This window comes from Rhinoderma darwinii, chromosome 3, assembly GCF_050947455.1.
Source record: "Rhinoderma darwinii isolate aRhiDar2 chromosome 3, aRhiDar2.hap1, whole genome shotgun sequence".
NCBI lineage: Eukaryota > Metazoa > Chordata > Amphibia > Anura > Rhinodermatidae > Rhinoderma > Rhinoderma darwinii.
In genome coordinates this window covers 373,729,558-373,753,818 of record NC_134689.1, presented here as the reverse complement: position 1 = coordinate 373,753,818, position 24,261 = coordinate 373,729,558, and the positions used below count along the sequence as shown (strand labels likewise).

At 41.0% G+C, this 24,261-nt stretch overlaps 1 protein-coding gene across 1 annotated transcript in view; it reads left to right on the top strand.

Moving 5' to 3' along the window:
• Nucleotides 1-24,261, top strand: part of LOC142750510 (adhesion G protein-coupled receptor E1-like) — a 62,681-nt gene that overhangs the window by 27,058 nt on the left and 11,362 nt on the right. Inside the window, exons 9-11 of the mRNA XM_075859513.1 lie at nucleotides 36-230; nucleotides 16,629-16,864; nucleotides 21,359-21,422. Of these exons, the coding sequence (XP_075715628.1) occupies nucleotides 36-230; nucleotides 16,629-16,864; nucleotides 21,359-21,422 (495 nt within the window). The remainder of the gene's footprint in view (nucleotides 1-35; nucleotides 231-16,628; nucleotides 16,865-21,358; nucleotides 21,423-24,261) is intronic.

Here is a 24,261-nt window from a genome sequence, read left to right as displayed (position 1 = left end):
ATTTCTTTTATTTTTTCTTATTATTTTTATTACAGGAAAATCCCATTCTTACCATTGTTTCTAAAGTGGGCCTAAGTTTATCTGTTTTCTGCCTGGTGCTGTCTCTACTCACGTTCATCCTCTGTCGCTCTTTGAGGAGTGCTCACATGTCTGTTCTGACAGCTATGTGCAGTTGTCTTTTCCTAGGACAAGTTCTATTTCTGGTGGGCTTTCAGCAGACAGGCTACAAGGTAAGTTGTTCAGAATATCACTTGGTTGGTTTCCTGGTTGACAGTCTCTGGTGAAATTAAATGTAAAATAAAATGCTGCAGAAAGAGGTACATTGACCCATGCATGCAGTCCCTGAACAAAAAAAGGTGATGGAATTGACATGAGCCGAAAGGACATAACATTTTCCTGGCGGCACTTCATTCCATTTTGGCGATTAATCACAGTGGTCATATCCTAGCAATTGTATATTGGTGGCATATCCTAGCAAAACGCCATCAATGCCTTGAGTGAGATAATCCCTTATAGAACATGAAGCATTACCAAACTGTAATATTGAACGTATGGACTGAACTTTTAGTTACGTCTGTTACACATCATGATGTTAATGTTTTTCTTTTTTATTACTTTAGTTTCTATAGAGAGAGAATTTTGAAAAGGAAAAAAAAAAGGAATATACTGTAGTTTTTTTAGGAATGCTCTTAGGCTATGTTCACACGGAGTATTTTGCAGGAGGAATATCTGCCTCAAAATTCCGTTTGGAACTTTGAGGCAGATTTTCCTCTCCCTGCACGCCAATTTTCGCGCCGTTTTTCGCCTGTGGCCATTAAGCGCCGCGGGCATAAAACACCGTGAAATACGCTTTCTCTGCCTCCCATTGAAGTCAATGGGAGGTCAGAGGCGTAAACGCCCGAAGATAGGGCATGTCGCTTCTTTTTCCCGCGAGGCAGTTTTACTGCTCGCGGAAAAAAGACGCCGACGCCTCCCATTGAAATCAATGGGAGGCGTTTTCGGGCCGTTTTTGCCGTGTTTTGCGTTGCGGTTTCCGCGTCAAAAAACTCGGCAAAATACTCCGTGTGAACATAGCCTAAGAGTCACTGCACAGATATGGATTGTATTTGAAAATCAATAAACTTTATTAACCCCTTAATGACAGGTCACGTACTAGTACGTGACAGCCGTTAAGGGGAAGTATGACGCAGGCTCACAGACTGAGCGTGCCCCATACTCAGCAGGTGTTGGCTGTGTTATACAGCCGACACCTCACTGCAACGGGCGGAATCAAACATCACTTTGATTGCGTCCGTTTGACACATTAAATGCCGCCGTCAATTGTTTTTTTTAATGTTCCAAAAATAAATATTAAGTTCGAAAATCCCCCCTTTTCAGCAATTTAAAAAAAAAGAAAGTTAACATAACTGGTATCGCCACGTCCGTAAAAGTCTGAATTATCACAATATAGCATTGTTTAACCCGCTTGGTGAACGCCATAAAAAAAATATATATATGAAATATGCAAATTGCTGTTTTTTTTTCGTGACCTTAGCTCTCAAAAAAAATGCAATACAAAGTGATCGAAAAGTCGGATCTACAACAAAGTTGTATCGGCGAAAACTACAGCTCGCCCTGCAAAATTTAAGCCTGCACACCGCTAAATTGGTGGTAAAATAAAAAAGTTATGGCTCTCAGAATATGGCGACACAAAACATTTTTTTTTTTTAGCAAATAGATTTATTTTTCTAAAAGTGGTAAAACATAAAACAAAACATATAAATTTGGTATTGCCGTAATTGTATCAACCTGTAGAATAAGGTGAATATGTAGTTTTTACTGCCTGATGGACGCCGTAAAAACAAAAACCCCCAAAAAATTGCGTAATTTCTGTTTATTGTCCATTTCACCCCACAAATATTTTTTTTTCAGCTTCCCAGAACATTATGCGGTACAATAAATGGTGCCATGAAAAACTACAACTTGTCCCACAAAAAAACAAGCCCTCATATGGCTATTTTGACAAATAAATAAAAAAGTTATGGCTTTTGAAGGAGGGGAGGAAAGAAAGAAAATGAAAAAACTCAAATTGGTTAACCCCTTCCCGCACCTTGACGTAACTGCACATCAAGGTGAGCAGTAACTTCGCGCACCCTGATGTGCAGTTACGTCTGGACTTAGACAGTTAACCGCCGCGCGGCGCTACACTGCAGCGGTTGTTAACTGTTCAGGGTGTCTGCCCTGCATTCCCTGTTGCTGATCAGTGGCCCATCACCACTGATTTTAGCAATTAACCCCTTAGATGCAGCGGTCGGTTGCGATCGCCACATTTAAGGAGTTTAGAGCAGATCGGCATACCCCACATGAAATTACAGGGGGTTGCCAATGTTTGCCAGCCTCCAGGCTGCCATGTATGGAAACCTATGAGTACCAGCCTTCAGCTGGTCCTCATAGGCTTCCTGTCAGAGTGACTGTCAGCGTCACGCTGACAGTTTATAATACATTACACTACCTAGCAGAGGCGTACCAAGGTTCTCCAGCACATGGGGCAAAGATTCAGTTTGGCGCCCCCCCAACCTCTTTCCCGACATCTCCTTCCCCCTCGCCATGTTTGCTTTCTCTACCAATCAATGACGTGTCATTTCTTTTCCACATTTTTTTTTAATGTAACTCAAGCATAAAAACATTTGTACATTTTACAAGCAATATAGTTCTATACACAACACCAGAACAAAGCTCATTACATATATACAGTACCAGAACAAAGCTCTGTATATAAATACAGCACCAGAACCAAACTTATAACATATATACAGCACCAGAACCAAGCTCAATACATAAATACAGCTCCAGAACAAAGCTCTGTACATAAATACAGCACCAGAACAAAGCTCATTACATATATACAGCACCAGAACAAACCTCAGTACAAAAATACAGCACCAGAACTAAGGTTAATACATATATATATAGTACCAGAACCAAGCTCAGTACATATATATACAACATCAGCCCAAATACAGCTCAATTTAGTGTAACCACTGCCAAATAGGTTTGCACTAAATTGTTTCCAGCTCCCAACATAGCCCGAACAATGGTAAGGATATGCTGGGAGTTACTGTTTCACAAAAAAAAATCATATCATAATCATACCACCCATCATCTCGCTGCAAATCATACAGTGACTACAGTACTGATTAGAGGCAGAATAAACATTTACATTAAGTGACTCACCGGTGACGTCTCAGATTCTAGTTCTTTTTCTCCATCCGGTCCAGACCTCTATGATGACTTCTCCCGCTCACAGCCCATTTCTGCAGTCTGCCGCTCAGATGTCTTCTGCTTCTCACTTTTCAAACATTTCTACACCTATAAACAAATATAAAGTTCTCATTATACCACACACTATGCCCCTAAATATAATAGTGCCAAACACTGCACCTCTAATTATAGTAGCACCATACACTGTGTTACACACACACAATGCCCCCTGTAGATAGTGCCCCCATAGAGCCCCCTGTAGATAATGCCCCCCATATAGCCACCCCTGTAGATAGTGCCCACATATAGCCCCCCTGTAGATAGTGACGCACATACAGCCCCCTGTAGCTAGTGCCCGACATACAACCCTCCTGTATATAGTGCCCCACATATAGCCCCCAGCATATAGTGTCTCACATATAGCTCCCCAATAGTGCTCCACGTATAGCCCACACCTATATATAGCCCACCCCTGTATATAGTGCTCCACAGATAGCCCACCCCTGTATATAGCCCCCCTGTAGATATAGCCCACCCCTGTATATAGTGCTCCACATATAGCCCATCCCAGAATATATCCCACCTGTAGATAGAGCACCCCGGAGATAAAGTCCCCTGTAAATAAAGCCGCCACCCCCCCCCCCCCCCCGTAGATAATGCCACAGACTATTTTATTAGGATAAAAAAACAAACTATATAAACTCACCTTAATCCCGTTCCCGCTCCGTCCGGCGGCAATGGAGACCTGCTCTCTTCTGCGCAGGTCTCCTGGGGTTGAACGACGCAAGCAGCGCGTTGACGGGATCACGCCGCTTGTGTCTATGAAAGGCGCCGATTGGCAGGGCAGAATGACTTCCCCTGTCAATCCTCGTCTTTCAACGACGTAAGCAGCGCCAAGTATCGCGCCGCCTCACTCGTAGAAAGGCGCAGAATGGCCGGGCACAGAACGTACTCGGCCATTCATTGCTTCTAATTGTACCTGTGTCCTATAGACGCAGGTACAATTATAGTGCAGGAGGGGGTGGCCGCAGCTGGTTTTAGTGGCGCCGTCGACCCCTCAGAGAGGCAGCAGGCCGCCGTCATGGACTGTGCGGCCCTAGCGCCCCTTTTAAGTTGCGCCCGGGGCACATGCCCCGTCTGCCCTCCTCTAGCTACCTAGGGAGTGCAGTGTATTCTAGCAGCGATTTGGTCCCCTAGTGGGACCAAAAAAAAAATGTAAAAAAAGGTAATAAAAATGTTTTATAAAAGTGTAAAAATAAAAGTTATAAGTCACAAAAACAAAAAATGCTTTTTTTTTCCTATAATAAGTATTTTATTATAGGAAAAAATGAACAAGTTAAAAAAAAGTACACATATTTGGTATCACCGCGTTCGTAATGACCAAAACTATAAAACTATAATATTATTTGTCCCGCACGGTGAACACCGCAATAAGAAAAGTAGAAAACAATGCCAGAATCACTATTTTTTTATCACCACCCCTCACAAAATAAAGAATAAAAGGTGATCAAAAAGTCAGATGTACCCCAAAATAGTACCAATAAATACTAGAACCTGTCTCGCAAAAAACAAGCCCTTACACAGCTTTTTTGACTGAAAAATAAAAAAGTTATGACTCTTAGAATATGGTGACACAAAAAATTAATTATTTTATCAAAAAAAGTGATTTTATTGCGCAAATAAAAAAATCTATATACATATGGTTTCTCCATAAGCCTATCGACCCACAGAATAAAGCAAGATAGTAATTTATAGCCCAGTGTGGACGCCGTAAAAAAACAAAAAACAAAAAAAAATGTCAGAATTAATGGATTTGGTCACCTTGCTTGCCAAAAAATGGAATAAAAAGTAATCAAAAAATTGCACGTATCCCAAAATGGTAACAATGAAAACTACAGATTGTCCCGCAACAAATAAGCCCTCAGACCGCTCCGGTGAAGAAAAAATAAAAAAGTTCAGAATATGGCGACGCTAAATGTGCAGAACGTTCCAAAAGCGGATAAGATTGGGCACCACTTATAAGTGTGACACTGGCCACACATCTGTGAAATATTATTTATTTACCGCATTATTATACCCTCTTATTATGCCCTGATGTACTCTGCCCAGCTGACATATGCACCCACATTATAAACTGAAATACGAGTAAAAGTCCAAACAGAAAAACCACCAAGCAAAATCTGCGCTCCAAAAGCCGCTCCCCCACTTTTTCAGCCCTGCAGCGTGCCCAAACAGCAGTTTACGTCCAAGGATATGGCATCGCCATACCTGGGAGATCCCAATTAATATTTTATGAGGTATTTGTCTTCAGTGTCACAAACTGGGCACAACATATTGTGCACTAAAATGGCATATCAGTGGAAAATTTTAATTTTCACTCCACACATTTCGCTGTGCATTAACCCCTTCGCGCACCACGACTTAATATCATGTTGTAGTGCGGGGGTGATGTATGGAGCGGGCTCATGCTCTGAGCCCGTGCCATACGCTGCGGGTGTCAGCTTTATATTCCAGCTGACACCCGGGATTAACGGACAGGAACAGCGATCGCGCTGTTAGAGGAACCTGTAAGAATTACAATACACTGCAATACATTAGTATTGCAGTGTATTGTACCAGCGATCTAATGATCGCTGGTTCAAGTCCCCTAGGGGGACTAATAAAATGTGTAAAAAGTAAATAAAGTTATTATTAGTGGAAACATTTTTATAAATATTTAAAGTCCAAAAAACACCCCTTTTCCCATGTTTTCTCTAAAGTAATGTAAGAAATACACAAAATTGGTATTGCTGCATCCGTAAAAGTCTGAACTATTACAATATACCATTATTTAACTCACAGGATGAACGCCATACAAAATAAAGAATTTAAAACGACAAAATTACTGTTTTTTGGTCACCTTAGCTCTAAATATTTTTTTTTTAAAAGGGTTCAAAAAGTTGTAAGCACTAAACAATAGTACCCATAAAAATGACAGCTTGTCCCACAAAAACTAAGCCATTAGACCTCTTAACCCCTTAACGCTCCATGACCTACTATTAGGTCATGCTAACTGTAGCGTTCGCGCTCAGTGACCTAATAGTAGGTCATGGAGTAAACACGGCGCCGTTCGCGCGGGGCGCGTTCATGAGCTGTGATAGCTGCTGTTTCCGACAGCAGACTATCACTGCTCAATGTGCCGGGACCGATCGCGGAGCTCCCCCGCCGATTAACCCCTCAGAAGCCGCGTTCAATAGCGATCGCGGCTTCTTAGGGGTTAATCCGCCATCGCCGGCCTGCTACACGATAGCGGCCGGCGATGGTGACTATGGCAACCGGACACCAAACAATGGCGTCCGGCTATGCCATAGACGGAAGCCTAGTGGGTCCTGACAACGTCAGGACCCACTATGCTTGCTGTCAGTGAGTAGCTGACAGCTCTAATACACTGCACTACGCATGTAGTGCAGTGTATTAGAATAGCGATCAGGGCCTCCTGCCCTCATGTCCCCTAGTGGGACAAAGTAATAAAGTAAAAAAAAAGTAAAAAAAAGATGTGTAAAAATAAGAAAATAAAAGTTTTAAAAGTAATAAAAGTAAAAGTCCCACTTTTTCCCTTATCAGTCATTTATAATTAATTTAAATATATAAACAAACAAATAAACTATACATAATTGGTATCGCCGCGTCCGTAACGGCTTGAACTACAAAATTATTTTGTTATTTATCCCGCACGGTGAACGCCGTAAAAAAATATATTGATAAACCGTACCACAATCACAATTCTTTGGTCACTTCACCTCCCAAAAAATGGAATAAAAAGAGATCAAAAAGTCGCATGTACCGAAAAATGGTCCTGATCGAAACTACAGTTCGTTACGCAAAAAATAAGTCCTCGCACGGCTTTATTGATTGAAAAATAAAAACGTTCTGGCTCTTAGAATAAGGCAACACAAAAAGTGAATGATTGTTTACAAAACGTATTTTATTGTGCAAACGCCATAAGACATCAAAAAAAACTATAAACATCTGGTATCGACGTGATCGTATCGCCCCGCAGAATAAAGTGAATATGTCATTTATAGTGCACGGTGAACGCTGTAAAAAAAAAAGTATACAAAAACAATAGTAGAATTGCTGTTTATTAGTCACCACGCCACCTAAAAATGGAATAAAAACTGATCAAAAAGCCGCATGCACCCCAAGAAAACTACAATGGATTCCTCAAGGGGTCTAGTTTCCAAATTGGGGTCACTTTTGGGGGGTTTCCAATGTTTTGGCACCACAAGACCTCTTCAAACCGGACATGGTGCCTAATAAAAAAGAGGGCTCAAAATCCACTAGGTGCTCCTTTGCTTCGGAGGCCGGTGCTTCAGTCCATTACCGCCCGAGGGCCACATGTGGGATATTTCTCAAAACTGCAGAATCTGGGCAATAAGTATTGAGTTGTGTTTCTCTGATAAATCCTTTTGTGTTATAAAAAAAATGGTATAAAAAGAGTAAATTTCACCTCTACTTTGCTCTAAATTTCTGTGAAACACCTAAAGGGTTCATAAACTTTCTAAATGCTGTTGTGAAAACTTTGAGGGGTCTAGTTTCTAAAATGGGGTGTTTGATAGGGGTTTCTAATATATGGGCCCCTCAAAGCAACTTCAGAAATGAACTGGAACCTAAAAAAATAAATAAATGAGGCAATACTTCGCTTCTTACATTATACTGATAATGAGCCGTGCCCACCCCGAGATGACCCCAGTTTTGACCGTTTGGATAAACGGAGACCCCTATTAGACCGTTTCAGTGCCCGGTTTTCCCAAGCATACACCCCCGAGAAGTGTTTTTCTATTGATGAGTCCCTGGTACATTTTAAAGGGAGGGTTCAATTCCGCCAGTACCTGCCAGGTAAGAGGGCAAGGTATGGCGTGAAGATGTATAAGCTGCGAGAGGGCATCAGGGTATACCTACAGATTTAGGATATATGAAGGAAAGGCCACCCGCAAACCAGACTGCATCCTGGACTACAATAGGTACATGGGAGGGATGGATTTGTCAAATCAAGTCCTGAAGCCCTACAGCGCCATGCGGTGTGGTATAAGAAGCTGGCCGGGCACATCATACAGATGGCATTGTACAATGTGTACGTGCTACGTCGATGTTCAGGCCAGAGGGGAACTTTCCTGGAATTTCAAGATCTAATCTTTAGGGACCAGGAAGGGGGGGCACCCAGTACTTCTGGAAGCGAGGCCACACGCATTGTACCAGGGCAACACTTTCCAGGAGAAGTTCCCCAAACCGGTGGAAAGGGAAAGAGTCAAAAGAGGTGCAGAGTCTGCTATAAGAGGGGGATAAGGAAGAACACAATATACCAATGTGACACGTGTCCCGAAAAACCAGGGCTCTGTATAAAAGATTGTTTTAAAATGTATCATACATCCCTTGATTTTTAATTTACCCTGATGCACTCCGCACAGCTTACCCCCCTCATCTTTCCCTTCTGAGCCCTGCCGTATGCCCAGGCAGCTGATAACAGCCACATGTAGGGTATTGCCGTACCCAGGAGAACCCACATTACAATTTAAGGGGTGTATATCTCCGGTGGCGCATGCTGGGCACACTATATTGGACACTGAAATGGCATATATATATATAAAATTGCAAATCTCACACTGCACCATCTGCTGCGCATTATCTTTTACACAGTACCTGTGGGGTCAAAATGCTTACTACACCTCTAGATGAATGTCTTAAGGGGTGTAGTTTTTAAAATGGGGTCACTTCTCGGGGGTTTCAACTGTACTGGTACCTCAGGGGCTTCTGCATACATGACTTAGCACCAGAAAAGCTCCAGTAGGCCAAATGGTGGTCCTTTTCTTCTGAGCCCTCCCATGGGCCCAAACGGCAGTTTATCACCACAAATGGGGTATTGCCGCACTAAGGACAAATTGGGCAACAAAATGGGGTATGTTGTTCCTTGTGAAAATAAGAAATTTTGATCAAAAATGACATCTTATTGGAAAAAATATCATTTTTTTAATTTCACAGCCCAATTCAAATAGGTGCTCTGAAAAAACTGTGCTGTCAAAATGATAACAAAAACCATAAATGAATTCCTTGAGGGGTGTAGTTTCCAAAATGGGGTCACTTCTGGTGGGTTTCCATTGTTTTGATACCTCTGGGCCTCTGCAAATGCGACATGGCACCCGAAAACCAATCCAGCAAAATCTGGACTCCAACAAACACATAGCGCTCCTTTCCGTCTGAGCCCTCCCATGGGCCCAAACGGCAGTTTATCACCACAAATGGGGTATTGCCGCACTATGGACAAATTGGGCAACAAAATGGGGTATGTTGTTCCCTGTGAAAATAAGAAATTTTGATAAAAAATGACATCTTATTGGAAAAAATATCATTTTTTTCATTTCACAGCCCAATTCAAATAGATGCTGTGAAAAAACTGTGCGGTCAAAATGATAACAAAAACCATAAATGAATTCCTTGAGGGGTGTAGTTTCCAAAATGGGGTCACTTCTGGTTGGTTTCCATTGCTTTGATACCTCTGGGCCTCTGCAAATGCGACATGGCACCCGAAAACCAATCCAGCAAAATCTGGACTCCAACAAACACATAGCGCTCCTTTCCGTCTGAGCCCTCCCATGGGCCCAAACGGCAGTTTATCACCACAAATGGGGTATTGCCGCACTAAGGACAAATTGGGCAACAAAATGGGGTATGTTGTTCCCTGTGAAAATAAGAAATTTTGATCAAAAATGACATCTTATTGGAAAAAATATCATTTTTTTCATTTCACAGCCCAATTCAAATAGGTGCTGTGAAAAAACTGTGCGGTCAAAATGATAACAAAAACCATAAATGAATTCCTTGAGGGGTGTAATTTCCAAAATGGGGTCACTTCTGGTGGGTTTCCATTGTTTTGATACCTCAACACCTCTTCAAACCTGGCATGCTGCCTAAAATATATTCTAATAAAAAAGAGGCCTCAAAATGCACTAGGTGCTTCTTTGCTTCTAGGGCTTGTGTTTTAGTCCACGAGCGCACTAGAGGCACATGTGGGACATTTCTAAAAACTGCAGAATCTGGACAATACATATTTAGTAGTATTTCTCTGGTAAAACCTTCTCTGTTACTAAAAAAAAATTGAATAAAATTGAAATTCAGCAGAAAAAATGAAATTTGCAAATTTCATTTCCACTTTGCTTTAATTCCTGTGAAATGCCTGAAGGGTTAAAAAACTTTCTATATGCTGTTTTGAATACTTTGAGGGGTCTAGTTTTTAAAATGGGGTGTTTTATGGGGGTTTCTAATACATAGGCCCCTCAAATCCACTTCAGAACTGAACTGGCACCTTCAAAAAAAGGCTTTTGAAATTTTCTTAAGAATTTGAGAAATTGCTGTTTATGTTCTAAGCCTTGTAACGTCCAAGAAAAATAAAATAATGTTCAAAAAACGATGCCAATCTAAAGTAGACATATGGGAAATGTGAACTAGTAACTATTTTTGGTGGTATAACCGTCTGTTTTTCAAGCAGATACATTTAAATTCTGAAAAATGCTATTTTTTGTAAATTTTCTCTAAATTTTGCAATTTTTCACAAATAAAGACTGAATATATCGACCAAATTTTACCACAAACATGAAGCCCAAAGTGTCACGAGAAAACAGTCTCAGAATCGCTTGGATAGGTTTAAGCATTCCGACGTTATTACCATATAAAGTGAAATATGTCAGATTTGAAAAATGGGCTCTGAGCCTTAAGGCCCAAACTAGGCTGCGTCCTTAAGGGGTTAATCTACCAAAAAATAAAAAACGTTATGCCTCTCAGAAAGTGGTGAAACAAAACAATTATTTTTTTAACAAATTGTTTTTACTTTGTAAAAGTAGTAAAATATAAAAAATATATATATATAAATTTGGTATCACCGTAAATGTATTGAGTCGCAGAAAAAATTTAAATTGTCGTTTTTACTGCACGGTGAAAGCAGTAAAAACATAAAAATGGAGGATTCACAGGTTTTTTTTTCAATTTCTGCCTGCAAATTATTTTATTTTCAGTTTCCCAGTACATTAAATGGTACTTTAAATTGTGTCAATAGAAGCTACGACTCCTCCCACAAGAAATAAGCCCTCACACCACTCTATTGATGGAAAAATAAAAAAAGTTATGGCTTTTGGAAAGCTGGGAGGGAAAAACACAAAAGGAAAAGCAAAAAATGGATCAGTCCGGAAAGGGTTAATTAATTTCTAATAAAAAAAACATTTAAGACCACATGTGGGGAATAGCCATACTCGGGAGAAATTGCTTTAAAAATGTTGGGCGGCTTTTTCTCCTTTTATGAAAATTAAAAAATTCAACATTTTAGTGGAAATAATGTTGATTTTCACGGCCTAATTCTAATAAATTCTGCAAAAGACTTGTGGAGTCTAAATGCTAACTATACCCCTAGATAGATTCCTTAAGTGGTGTAGTTTCCCAAATAGGGTCACGTTTGGGGGGCTTCCACTGTTTTGGTCCCTCAGGGGCTTTGCAAATGCGACATTACAGCCGAAAACCATTTCAGCTAAATTTGAGCTTCAAAAGCTAAATAGCGCTCCTTCCCTTCTAAGCCCCGCTGTGGGTCCAAACAGAAGTTTATTACCACATATGGGGAATTGCCGTAATCGGGAGAAATTGCTTTACAAATGGTGGGTTGTTTTTTCTCCTTTATTGCTTGTAAAACTCAAAAGTGTCTACATTTTTGTTCAGAAAATAGGTAGATTTTCATCTTCACAGACTAAATCCAATGAATTCAGCAAAAAAAACTGTGAGGTCAAAATGCTAACTATGCCCCTAGAAAAATTCCTTGAGGGGTGTATTTCCCAAAATGGGATCACTTTTAGTGGGTTTACACTGTTTTGGTCCATTCAATGCATTGCAAATCTGACATAGAACTGAAAACTATTCCAGCAAAAAAAAAAATGTTGGGGTCAAAATGCTAACTATACTCCTAGATAAATTTCTTGAGGGGTGTAGTTTACAAAATGGGGTCACTTTTGAGGGGTATTACTGCACCACAAGACCTCTTCAGACCTGATATGGTGACCAAAATATATTCTAGAAAAAAAGGAGGACCCATAATCCACTAGGTGCTCCTTTGCTTCTAAGGCCTGTGTATCAGTCCAGTAGCATACTAGGGCCACATGTGAGATATTTCTAAAAACTGCAGAATCTGGACAATAAATATTTATTTGCATTTCTCAGGTAAAACCTTCTGTGTTACAGAAAAAACTGTAATACACGTGAATTTTGGCAAACAAAAGTTGGGTTGTTTTTTCTCCTTTATTCCTTGTAAAAATCAAAAATGTCTAAATTTTTTCAGAAAAAAGGTAGATTTTCATCTTCACAGACTAAATACAATGAATTACAAAAAAATGAAATACAAAAAAATCTGTGAGGTCAAAAATTTGTAAGTTTCAAATCTAATTTGCTTTAATTCCTGAGAAACGCCTAAACTGTTAAAATACTTTATGATACTTTGATGGGTGCAGTTTTCAAAATGGGGTGATTTATGGGGACTTTCTAATATATAAGGCCTTCAAAGCCACTTCAGAACTGAACTGGTTCCTGAAAAATAGCCTTTTGAAATTTTCTTGAAAATATGAGAAATTGCTGTTAAAGTTCTAAGCCTTGTAACGTCCTAGAAAAATAAAAGTATTTTGAAAAAAACAATGCAAACATAAAGTAGACATATGGGATATAACTATCTGTCTTACAAGCAGATTGTCACGTACTCTCTGCCTGCGGCTCCCTCGGTCTCCAGGACATCGGGAGTTACTCGCTCGGGCGTCGCCCGGCCTGGCAGACTGAGGCAGTCTGCAGCCAATAGGAGCTCAGGAGTGTCAGGACAATCAAAGCCTGGCTGATATTCCTGAGCTCCCGCCCTCTCCTTATTTAATTCAGCCTGGGATAGTTGGCCTTTGTCTGTAATTAGAGTTTCCTTGCCTGGTGCTTTCTCTTGTTTCAGACTCCCCTGAGCGACTTGCTTTTTGACTTCCTGTGACCTGACCTCGGCTGGACTCCTGACTTTTCTTTGCCTTCTGACTTTTGTTTTTTCCGTACTCTCCCGGTTTGACCCTGCCTGCCTGACTCCGCCTTTTGTGCCCGGACTTGTCCACGGCTCAATTGCCCTGCCTCTCCCTCCATGTACTTCCCAGGTTACCCTTTGTTATTTTGTACGGTCTCTGTCTTATCTGTTTGTCAGTTTCACTTGTACCAGTATAGGGAACGCCGCCCAGTTGTGTGCCATCATTTAGGTCGGGTCGTACAAGTAAGTAGGGACAGAGGCTTGGGAAGAACAGGGACCACGCTGTTTACTGTGTATTTGTTCAAGACACAGATACATTTATATTTAGAAAAATGCTTATTGTTGCTAATTTTCTCTAAATTTTGGTGTTTTTCGTGCATAAATATAAAATGTATGGACCAAATTTTTTTTACTAACAAAGTACAAGATGTATTGAGAAAATAATCTCAGAATCACTTGGATACTTAAAAGCATTCCAAAATGATTACCACTTAAAGTGTGTCACGAAGGGTCTGTGGACCCACTGGGCCGTACTGCCTTGGCGGTAAGGCAGCTGGCCAACAGGGCGCAGGTCAATGTCTATTGTTCGTATAGGTACCTGTGGCAGCTCGGACAGCAGCAGGGCAGGCTCGGCTGGGACTTGGCAGAATGTAGACGTCAGGCAAGATGAAGCAGGTCAGACGTGGGATACAGCATGAAACAACTTTGGCAGAGCACAGTGCTAGACCAGGATAGTATGGAATGCAGGGAACAGGAACAGGAACAGGAAAACACTAGGAGGCCATCACATAGACAAACGTAGGAAACATCAACAATGCTCAGGCATAGAAGCAGGGGACTGGAGCCCTCTTATAGTCCAGGGTAATCACGGGTTCAAGTTCATCAGAAGTCTGGCTGAGGTCCCTACGGGATCTGACTGAGGTGAGAGGACGCTAGCGCTGGCGTCTCCTGAGGAGGAGGCTGGGGCCAGTGCTTACCGACTCGTGGCTGCGGCTGTCAGGAGGAGATTGGAGCTGACGGCCCACAGACACAGACATTACAGTATCCCCCCTCTTACGCACCCTCTTCTTGGGACCAGAGTGAGAGAGAAACTTTTTCAGAAGAGTAGGGGCATTGAGGTTCTCCTCTGGCTCCCAGGACCTCTCTTCAGGACCAAAACCCCTCCAATCCACCAAATAAAAAGTTTTTCCTCTCACTTTCTTGGTGTCCAAGATCTCCTTAACCTCAAAGGTGTCTGAAAGGCCGCTGGAGGCAACCGCAGGGCTAGGAGTCTTGGTATAGCAGTTCAGAACCACCGGTTTCAGGAGGGAGACATGGAAGAAGTTGGGGATCCTGAGGGTAGAGGCAGCCGAAGCTTATAGGCGACAGGGTTGATTTGCTGCAGGATCTCGAATGGTCCGAGGAACCTGGGAGCAAATTTGCACGTTGGCACCCTTAGTCGGATATTCCTAGAAGACAGCCAGACCCTTGTGCCAGGAAGAAACTGAGGAGGTTCTCTTCTCCTTGTGTCAGCCTTCCGTTTCATGCGGTCGACTGCCATTAGGATGGAGGATCGAGTCTGCTGCCAGATCTGCAGGAAGTCTCTAAAAGTGGAGTCAGCCGCTGGTACCTCGGAAGTATCGGGCAGCGAGAGAGGAATTTGAGGGTGCTGGCCGTAGACAATGAAGAACGGTGTATTCCTTGTAGACTCGCTGGTGTGATTATTGTAGGAGAATTCAGCCAATGGGAGCAACTGAACCCAGTCATCATGCTGCTTGGAGATGAAGTGGCGTAGGTAGTTCTCCAAGATCTCAATGATCCTCTCGACCTGACCATTGGATTGAGGATGGTAGACTGAGGAAAAGTCCAACTTCACACCGAGGAGTCCGCAGAGGGCTCTCCAGAACTTCGAGGTAAACTGAACCCCCCGATCAGACAAAATATGCTTCGGCAAGCCGTGCAGGCGGAAGATGTGTTGGATGAACAGCTTGGCCAGCTGAGGAGCAGAAGGAAGACCAGTCAGAGGAACGAAGTGGGCCATCTTCGAAAATCGGTCCACCACCACCCAGACAGCACTGCATCCAGCATCCAGCATCCAGCAGAGAGAGGCAGCTATATGCTGCCAGGGAGCATTGGGCACAGGCAATGGCTGGTGAAGACCAGCAGGTCTGGAGTGAGTGGCCTTGTTGGTTGCACATACAGAACAGGAAGAAATGAAGTCTATAATGTCCTTGGGCAGCGTGGGCCACCAGAAATGACGAGCAATCAGATCCCGGGGTCTTACGGACCCCCGCGTGACCTGCCAGTCTAGAGGAGTGTCCCCAGCGGAGGACTCTTCCATGATCAGCCAGGCGCACAAAAGTCCTCCCTGGAGGAATGTCCCCAACTTGCAGGGGATTGACAGAGACAATGCAAGACAGATCAATAATATTCTGTGGAACCTCCATGGTGTCTACCGTCTCGAAAGACCTGGACAAGGCATCGGATGAGCTGCGCCGACTAGTAGATGTCTCCACCCTTCCAGAGCCAATTTGATGGCCAGTAACTCCCGATCCCCAATCGAGTAGTTGCGTTCTGCGGAAGAGAAGAGCTTAGAGAAATATCCACATACCCTTGGCTTGCCCTTGGGACCTCTCTGGAAATGGCACATGGAAGATAATAATCTCATCTTTCATATGCCATCTTTAGTTAGAGCGCGTCCAGAAATTTTATAACCTGTACATTGCCCTGAGTTCACAGTGTAAGTGAAATTACAGTAACTATAGTGTCCCTATCTACTGTGAGATAAAGAATGCACAGTGCATGTTTAAAGACAGAATGCAATTTCACTTGCACTGTGCACTCCATGCAATTTATTAGTTCTAAGACTCCTAGACGCGCTCTAACTAAAGACACGGAATAAAGGCCCACTGTGAGAGACTGGGACTAGGGGGAAGGGGATAAATTCAAATAACCATATCCCGAGCTGTGGACCACCTAGAACAGTGGTTCTCATTGCGTATGAAAGATGAGATTCCAGGATGCCACCAGGATCGCAGTTTTAGCTGTGACACAACCGGAGATATGGCTATTTGAAGTGAGCCCCCTTCCCTGGAGCTGAAGATGGAATAACCGTAGCAACAGAAGGTGGAGCCCGAATTTGAGGGGCCCTGAAATAGAACAAACAGGTAACTTGAATTAGATTTTTAACAGAAAAAACAAAAAATCGGCGGATGAAGTGATTTAATAAAGTTTATTGATTTTCAAATACAATGAATATCTGTCATATAAAAAATTGAAGTTCAGTTACTCTTTAAGGAATATCTTGCTATGCTTTATGTTCTACTGATTCTATATTTTTCTTCATTATATACAGATCCTTTGCATGGTCATTGCTGGTGGACTCCACTTCTTGTTCCTCTGTGCATTCTGCTGGATGTCTATAGAGAGTGTTCTGTTGTTTATGACCGTCCGTAACCTAAGAGCTGTGAATTATATGACTTCTCGCAAGTCAAATTTCCCAGTGATGTGTTTACTAGGGTTTGGGGTCCCTGCTCTCGTTGTTGGAATCTCTGCATCAATAGAGCCAAATGGCTATGGCACAAAAAACTAGTAAGTCCCTTCAGTTTTCTCCTAATCTGTTTCATTGTCACTGTGTCAAACAAAGTATTTGTCAGACATTAGATTCATATTTGTTCTATTTAAGATTAATTAATATAATTCTGCAGAACATTACAATCAGGGGAAGACGTGAACAGAGCAAAATTACAACTATAGTACAGCAAATCAACATCTCACGAAACAAAAGAAAAAAATAAGAATTCTGCACATAAGAGCAAATTAAAGCAAATGAACCCTTTCACTGCCAAGGATGTGTGTAGTACATCATGACTTTAAATGCTTGCCTTGACTAGAATAGGAGGAGTAGCGTTCTAGGTGCAACATGATCAGCACTCATATAAAGTTGAGCAGGATTAAAAGTTTTATTTCTTGGTTTTGGGTCTCTGTTAGGGAGGAAGGAAGCTGCAAGTGACAGCAGGAAGCAGCATCACAGGCTGTTACTGTCATCTCTCCCCTGTACAGCCTTCCAGTGACCACAGAGGGGTGAAATTGTAACTTTTCTTCATGTTATCCCCCTCTTACCTATCAGAGAGGCTATTTGACATTTTTGTCTATTTTAGGGGTGAGAAGATTGTTTTTTTCTAAAAAAAAAAAAAAAAACGAGCCGTGAGCAACTAGCAAAGTAGGAGCCCCCTCCACTCACCGTTTTTTGTCAGTTCTTCTTCTCATTCCAAAAGATATAAAATAAATGTGTGTATATTCTATTCTGAAACACACACATATATATATATATATATATATATATATATATATATATATATATATATATATATATATATATATATATATATATATACAGTGAAGGAAATAAGTATTTGATCCCTTGCTGATTTTGTAAGTTTGCCCACTGTCAAAGACATGGACAGTCTAGAATTTTTAGGCTAGGTTAATTTTACCAGTGAGAGATAGATTATATATAAAAAAAAAAACTGAAAATCACATAGTCAAAATTATATATATTTATTTGCATTGTGCACAGAGAAATAAGTATTTGATCCCTTTGGCAAACAAGACTTAATACTTGGAGGCAAAACCCTTGTTGGCAAACACAGCAGTCAGACGTTTTTTGTAGTTGATGATGAGGTTTGCACACATGTTAGATGGAATTTTGGCCCACTCCTCTTTGCAGATCCTCTGTAAATCATTCATTAAGATTTTTCGAGGCTGTCGCTTGACAACTCGGATCTTCAGCTCCCTCCATAAGTTTTCGCTGGGATTAAGGTCTGGAGACTGGCTAGGCCACTCCATGACCTTAATGTGCTTCTTTTTGAGCCACTCCTTTGTAGCCTTGGCTGTATGTTTCGGGTCATTGTCGTGCTGGAAGACACAGCCACGAGCCATTTTTAATGTCCTGGTGGAGGGAAGGAGGTTGTCACTCAGGATTTGACGGTACATGGCTCCATCCATTCTCCCATTGATGCGGTGAAGTAGTCCTGTGCCCTTAGCAGAGAAACACCCCCAAAACATAATGTTTCCACATCCATGCTTGACAGTGGGGATGGTGTTCTTTGGGTCATAGGCAGCATTTCTCTTCCTCCAAACACGGCGAGTTGAGTTAATGCCAAAGAGCTCAATTTAGTCTCATCTGACCACAGCACCTTCTCCCAATCACTCTCAGAATCATCCAGATGTTCATTTGCAAACTTTTGACGGGCCTGTACATGTGCCTTCTTGAGCAAAGGGAGACCTTGCGGGCACTGCAGGATTTTAATCCATTACGGCGTAATGTGTTACCAATGGTTTTCTTGGTGACTGTGGTCCCAGCTGCCTTGAGATCATTAACAAGTTCCCCCCGTGTAGTTTTCGGCTGAGCTCTCACCTTCCTCAGGATCAAGGATACCCCACGAGGTGAGATTTTGCATGGAGCCCCAGATCGATGTCGATTGACAGTAATTTTGTATGTCTTCCATTTTCTTACTATTGCACCAACAGTTGTCTCCTCACCCAGCGTCTTACTTATGGTTTGTAGCCCATTCCAGCCTTGTGCAGGTCTATGATCTTGTCCCTGACATCCTTAGAAAGCTCTTTGGTCTTGCCCATGTTGTAGAGGTTAAAGTCAGACTGATTAATTGAGTCTGTGGACAGGAGTCTTTTATACAGGTGACCATTTAAGACAGCTGTCTTTAATGCAGGCACCAAGTTGATTTGGAGCGCGTAACTGGTCTGGAGGAGGCTGAACTCTTAATGGTTGGTAGGGGATCAAATACTTATTTCTCTGTGCACAATGCAAATAAATATATATCATTTTGACTATGTGATTTTCTTCTTTTTTTTATTTTTATATAATCTATCTCTCACTGGTAAAATTAACCTAGCCTAAAAATTCTAGACTCTTCATGACTTTGACAGTGGGCAAACTTACAAAATCAGCAAGGGATTAAATACTTATTTCCTTCACTGTATATGTATATATATATATATATATATATATATATATATATATATATATATACACACACATACACTACCGTTCAAAAGTTTGGGGTCACCCAGACAATTTTGTGTTTTCCATGAAAACTCACACTTATATTTATCAAATGAGTTGCAAAATGACTAGAAAATATAGTCAAGACATTGACAAGGTTAGAAATAATGATTTTTATTTGAAATAATAATTTTCTCCTTCAAACTTTGCTTTCGTCAAAGTATTCTCCATTTTCAGCAATTACAGCATTGCAGACCTTTGCCATTCTAGCTGTTAATTTGCTGAGGTAATCGGGAGAAATTTCACCCCATGCTTCCAGAAGGCCCTCCCACAAGTTGGATTGGCTTGATGGGCACTTCTTGCGTACCATACGGTCAAGCTGCTCCCACAACATCTCTATGGGGTTGAGATCTGGTGACTGCGCTGGCCACTCCATTACAGATAGAATACCAGCTGCCTGCTTCTTCCCTAAATAGTTCTTGCATAATTTGGAGGTGTGCTTTGGGTCATTGTCCTGTTGTAGGATGAAATTGGCTCCAATCAAGCGCTGTCCACAGGGTATGGCATGGCGTTGCAAAATGGAGTAATAGCCTTCCTTATTCAAAATCCCTTTTACCTTGTACAAATCTCCCACATTTCCAGCACCAAAGCAACCCCAGACCATCACATTACCTCCACCATGCTTGACAGATGGCGTCAGGCACTCTTCCAGCATCTTTTCACTTGTTCTGCGTCTCAGAAAATGTTCTTCTGTGTGATCCAAACACCTCAAACTTCGATTCGTCTGTCCATAACACTTTTTTCCAATCTTCCTCTGTCCAATGTCTGTGTGCTTTTGCCCATATTAATCTTTTCCTTTTATTAGCCAGTCTAAGATATGGCTTTTTCTTTGCCACTCTGCCCTGAAGGCCAGCATCCCGGAGTCGCCTCTTCACTGTAGACGTTGACACTGGCGGTTTGCGGGCACTATTTAATGAAGCTGCCAGTTGAGGACCTGTGAGGCGTCTATTTCTCAAACTAGAGACTCTAATGTACTTGTCTTGTTGCTCAGTTGTGCAGTGGGGCCTCCCACTTCTCTTTCTACTCTGGTTAGAGCCTGTTTGTGCTGTCCTCCGAAGGGAGTAGTACACACCGTTGTAGGAAATCTTCAGTTTCTTGGCAATTTGTAGCATGGAATAGCCTTCATTTCTAAGAACAAGAATAGACTGTCGAGTTTCACATGAAAGCTCTCTTTTTCTAGCCATTTTGAGAGTTTAATCGAACCCACAAATGTAATGCTCCGGATTCTCAACTAGCTCAAAGGAAGGTCAGTTTTATAGCTCCTCTAAACAGCAAAACTGTTTACAGTGGTGCTAACATAATTGCACAAGGGTTTTCAAGTGTTTTCTAATCATCCATTAGCCCTCTAACACAGTTAGCAAACACAATGTACCATTAGAACACTAGAGTGATGGTTGCTGGAAATGGGCCTCTATACACCTATGTAGATATTGCATTAAAAACCAGACGTTTGCAGCTAGAATAGTCAATTAGCACATTAACAATGTATAGAGTGTAATTCTGATTAATTTAATGTTATTTTCATTGAAAAAAACTATGCTTTTCTTGCAAAAATAAGGAAATTTCTAAGTGACCCTAAACTTTTGAACGGTAGTGTATATATATATATATAGATAGATAGATAGATAGATAGATAGATAGATAGATAGATAGATAGATAGATAGATAGATAGATAGATGATAGATAGATAGATAGATAGATAGATAGATAGATAGATAGATAGATAGATAGATAGATAGATAGATAGATAGATAGATAGATAGATGGATAGATATATATATATATACATAAATACAGTATATACTTACACAGATACATGTGAGAGGTTTACCTGAATCTTTAAACCAGGGCCCTGAGCAATTGCCCGTTTGGCCAGTTCCTCAATATGGATAAAATGACACCACAAACAGTAGCGACAGGTATTGTTCTAGTCATAGTAAAGCATGTATAATATTAAATGAGATGTCATGGTATGCATTGTATTTTATATTTCTTACAGTTGTTGGCTCAAACCCAACTCTGCAATTTGGAGTTTCCTTGGTCCAGTCGCTGTGTTCATCATTGTGAGTAGATATTTCCACATCTGACTGATCATCAAATATAATTTAACATTGGTTTATAGCATTGCTTGTATTTGTTTTGCTTGACGCTGTGGGGAGCTGGTGTATTGCTCTATATGCTTCTAAATCTGCATCAGGTTTGGACAGTAGGTACACAACATTTGGTGCCTAAGCTCAGCCCTATCAAATTTCAAAACTTAGACAAATAAAACATATTGTAGGTTATCTAGTTCAGCTTTACACTATATATCTACAAAATGTTTTATAATATATTCTGCAAAAAAATAAAATAAAGTAGAGTAACTTTGTAAATACATTGCGTAACTAATTGTGTATCGATCCTGAGTTATAGCCCAGAGCTGCATTCATAATTCTGCTGGTTGTAACTTGAAACAGTCAACAAGTTTGTCGAAAGATACATTCCTAACAGTGTAGTGGACATTCAATAGTACAGTAATGTGTGCACTGCATTCTGGATGACTTAGTTTTCCCTAAAACTGATGTTCAGTGCAGTATACTACCTAGAATAACAATCTCAGGAGCAAGATCAAAGCCTGAAAATATTGCTGGGTGATCTTAGCTCTGAGGCCTGCAGATTAGTCAATGCAGCTCTAGACAACTGTTTGGGCTGTAACAGGATCAGAACAAGATGAATAATGTATATACATTAACACATAATAATATGACGATAGTCGTGTGCGTGCTTCTTAGGCCAGCTACACGTATTTCATTCTGGTTCAATTTGCTCAGGACAGATTTACTACCTTAGTTATATTTTATTCAGCTCCTGTGGTTTCCACCGATTTGTGTTATTCTCTACCTTAATACTCCAATTGGGATTAATAAGAGTTTCCACCTTTATCTATTATGTATTATATATTTCCTTTGTGTCCTATTTATTTGCTTTCATTATGCATTTATTCAACTTTAAATTACGAATTACGTATCTTTTTTTACTTTGCTTACTATATGATTCACTTTCATTTCATATTAATGTACTGTGAGTTTCCTATATGGCATTTATTTTTTTTCACCATTGAAAACAGGTAGATTTGCTGTCAATATGATCTTACATTAAGAACGAAAACCTTAATAACTACCTCATTGTGTTTTGCTGCCTCATCTATTTGCTTTAGTAGTAGATTTTATGTGGATTCTGTTATACTTTGGTGGCTTGTAGCAAACCCCTATCAGCATTTTATTATTGTTTTTCCTTCCATGTATTTCCAGCCATAGGGAATGCACAGGTTAATTTCAATTATAGATATCCCACCGTAAAATGGGATTTAGACAGGACTTTACAAAATTGCAAACCCCTCCCCCTTTCCGGTTCTTACAATCCATTCTGAACAAACTGTAACCCTATAAGATAACCATCCAGTTACAGCTATCATCCAGGTATGCCTAGATTATCCCCACTATGTCATACCTTTCTTCTGACATTATAAATTCCAGCTAATCCATTTTATTTGTCCAGCTTGTAGCATTGGTTAGAATGTAATTTAGAGGTTTCTGGGTATTTTTTTCATTTTAAAATTAACCTTATTACCTATTTTAACTCTTCGTTCTGTTCCACACCCAGTTTCATTAATGTCCCATTTCTCTATCTACACTTACTTTCTTGCCCTACGTGTGTAGTTGCCCTCTCCCCAATCTCTAATTTAAACAATCGTCCAACCTCCTAGCCACCATCTCCCCTAGCATAGCTCCCCTCTTCCCATTCATGTGCAGCCCATTCCTATTGAAGAGCCAACAAAGAAGTCAACCCAGTTCTTCAAGAACACAAACCCAGTTGTTGAGTAACTTACTTACCTCCCTAATCTCCCCTTGACTCTGTGGTGTGGCACAGGTAGTTTTTCAGAATATACGGTTTTTAAGGTCCTAAACTTACAGCCTAAGTCCCTGAAACTATTTTTAAGGAACCTCCACCTACCTCTAACTTTGTCACTGGTGCCGATATGCACTATGACTACTATATCCCCACCAGCCTCTTCCAATAATCTGATCCGCGGTATATCGAATTTGTAGTTAAGAAGACAACGCACTGTTCGATGATCCGAGTCTTTGTGATAGATTGCCCTAAAGCTAAGGTCACATGATTACATTTAGAGGCAAAAAGATCAAACGCAGATATCAAAGGAAATCCACGTCAGAAATGTGGGCATGCTTATGGATTTTTTACGCAAATTTCCAGTTTGATTCGCCGCTAATGTGTTTTTCAGTTTTTCTGTGTGAAATCTTTGTCAATAAGTGATATATCACTCATTGACGCAAAGTTACAATTTAGTTAGTGTCGTGTGTACTGACAAGCAGATTTCCCATTGAAATTAATAACAGGCAGTTTGTGAGGGAATTCCACATGGATTTTCCCGGGGATTCCGCACCGAAATCCTCATGTACAAAACTTTGAGTCAACTTACCCGAATAATTGAATCCCCAACTACTAGCATCTTACTGGAGCATTAATTTCTCTGGCTGTCAGAGGAAGTGTTGTACTGCAGCAGTACTACCCCTGAACTGCCACCTCCACCTCATCTTCCCGCTTGGCAAACTTGTTGGGGTGTGCCGGATCCGGAATAGCCTCTCTGACACTCCTCCCTCCACCCTACCTTCTCACTGTCACCCAGTGCTTCCATCCTCCTCTGTTTCTACCCCAGCAAGTGCCTGCTCAGTAAGTAGAAAACTCATTTCCATGTTATCAATGGATCTCATTATTGAAAGCTTCACAACATGCACATATCTTGCACAGCAGTATGCACCCACACAGCTGAATGCACTACATTGCACATGACACACACTGGATAGAGAATTCAAACAAACAAACAAATAAATATAAGTAACC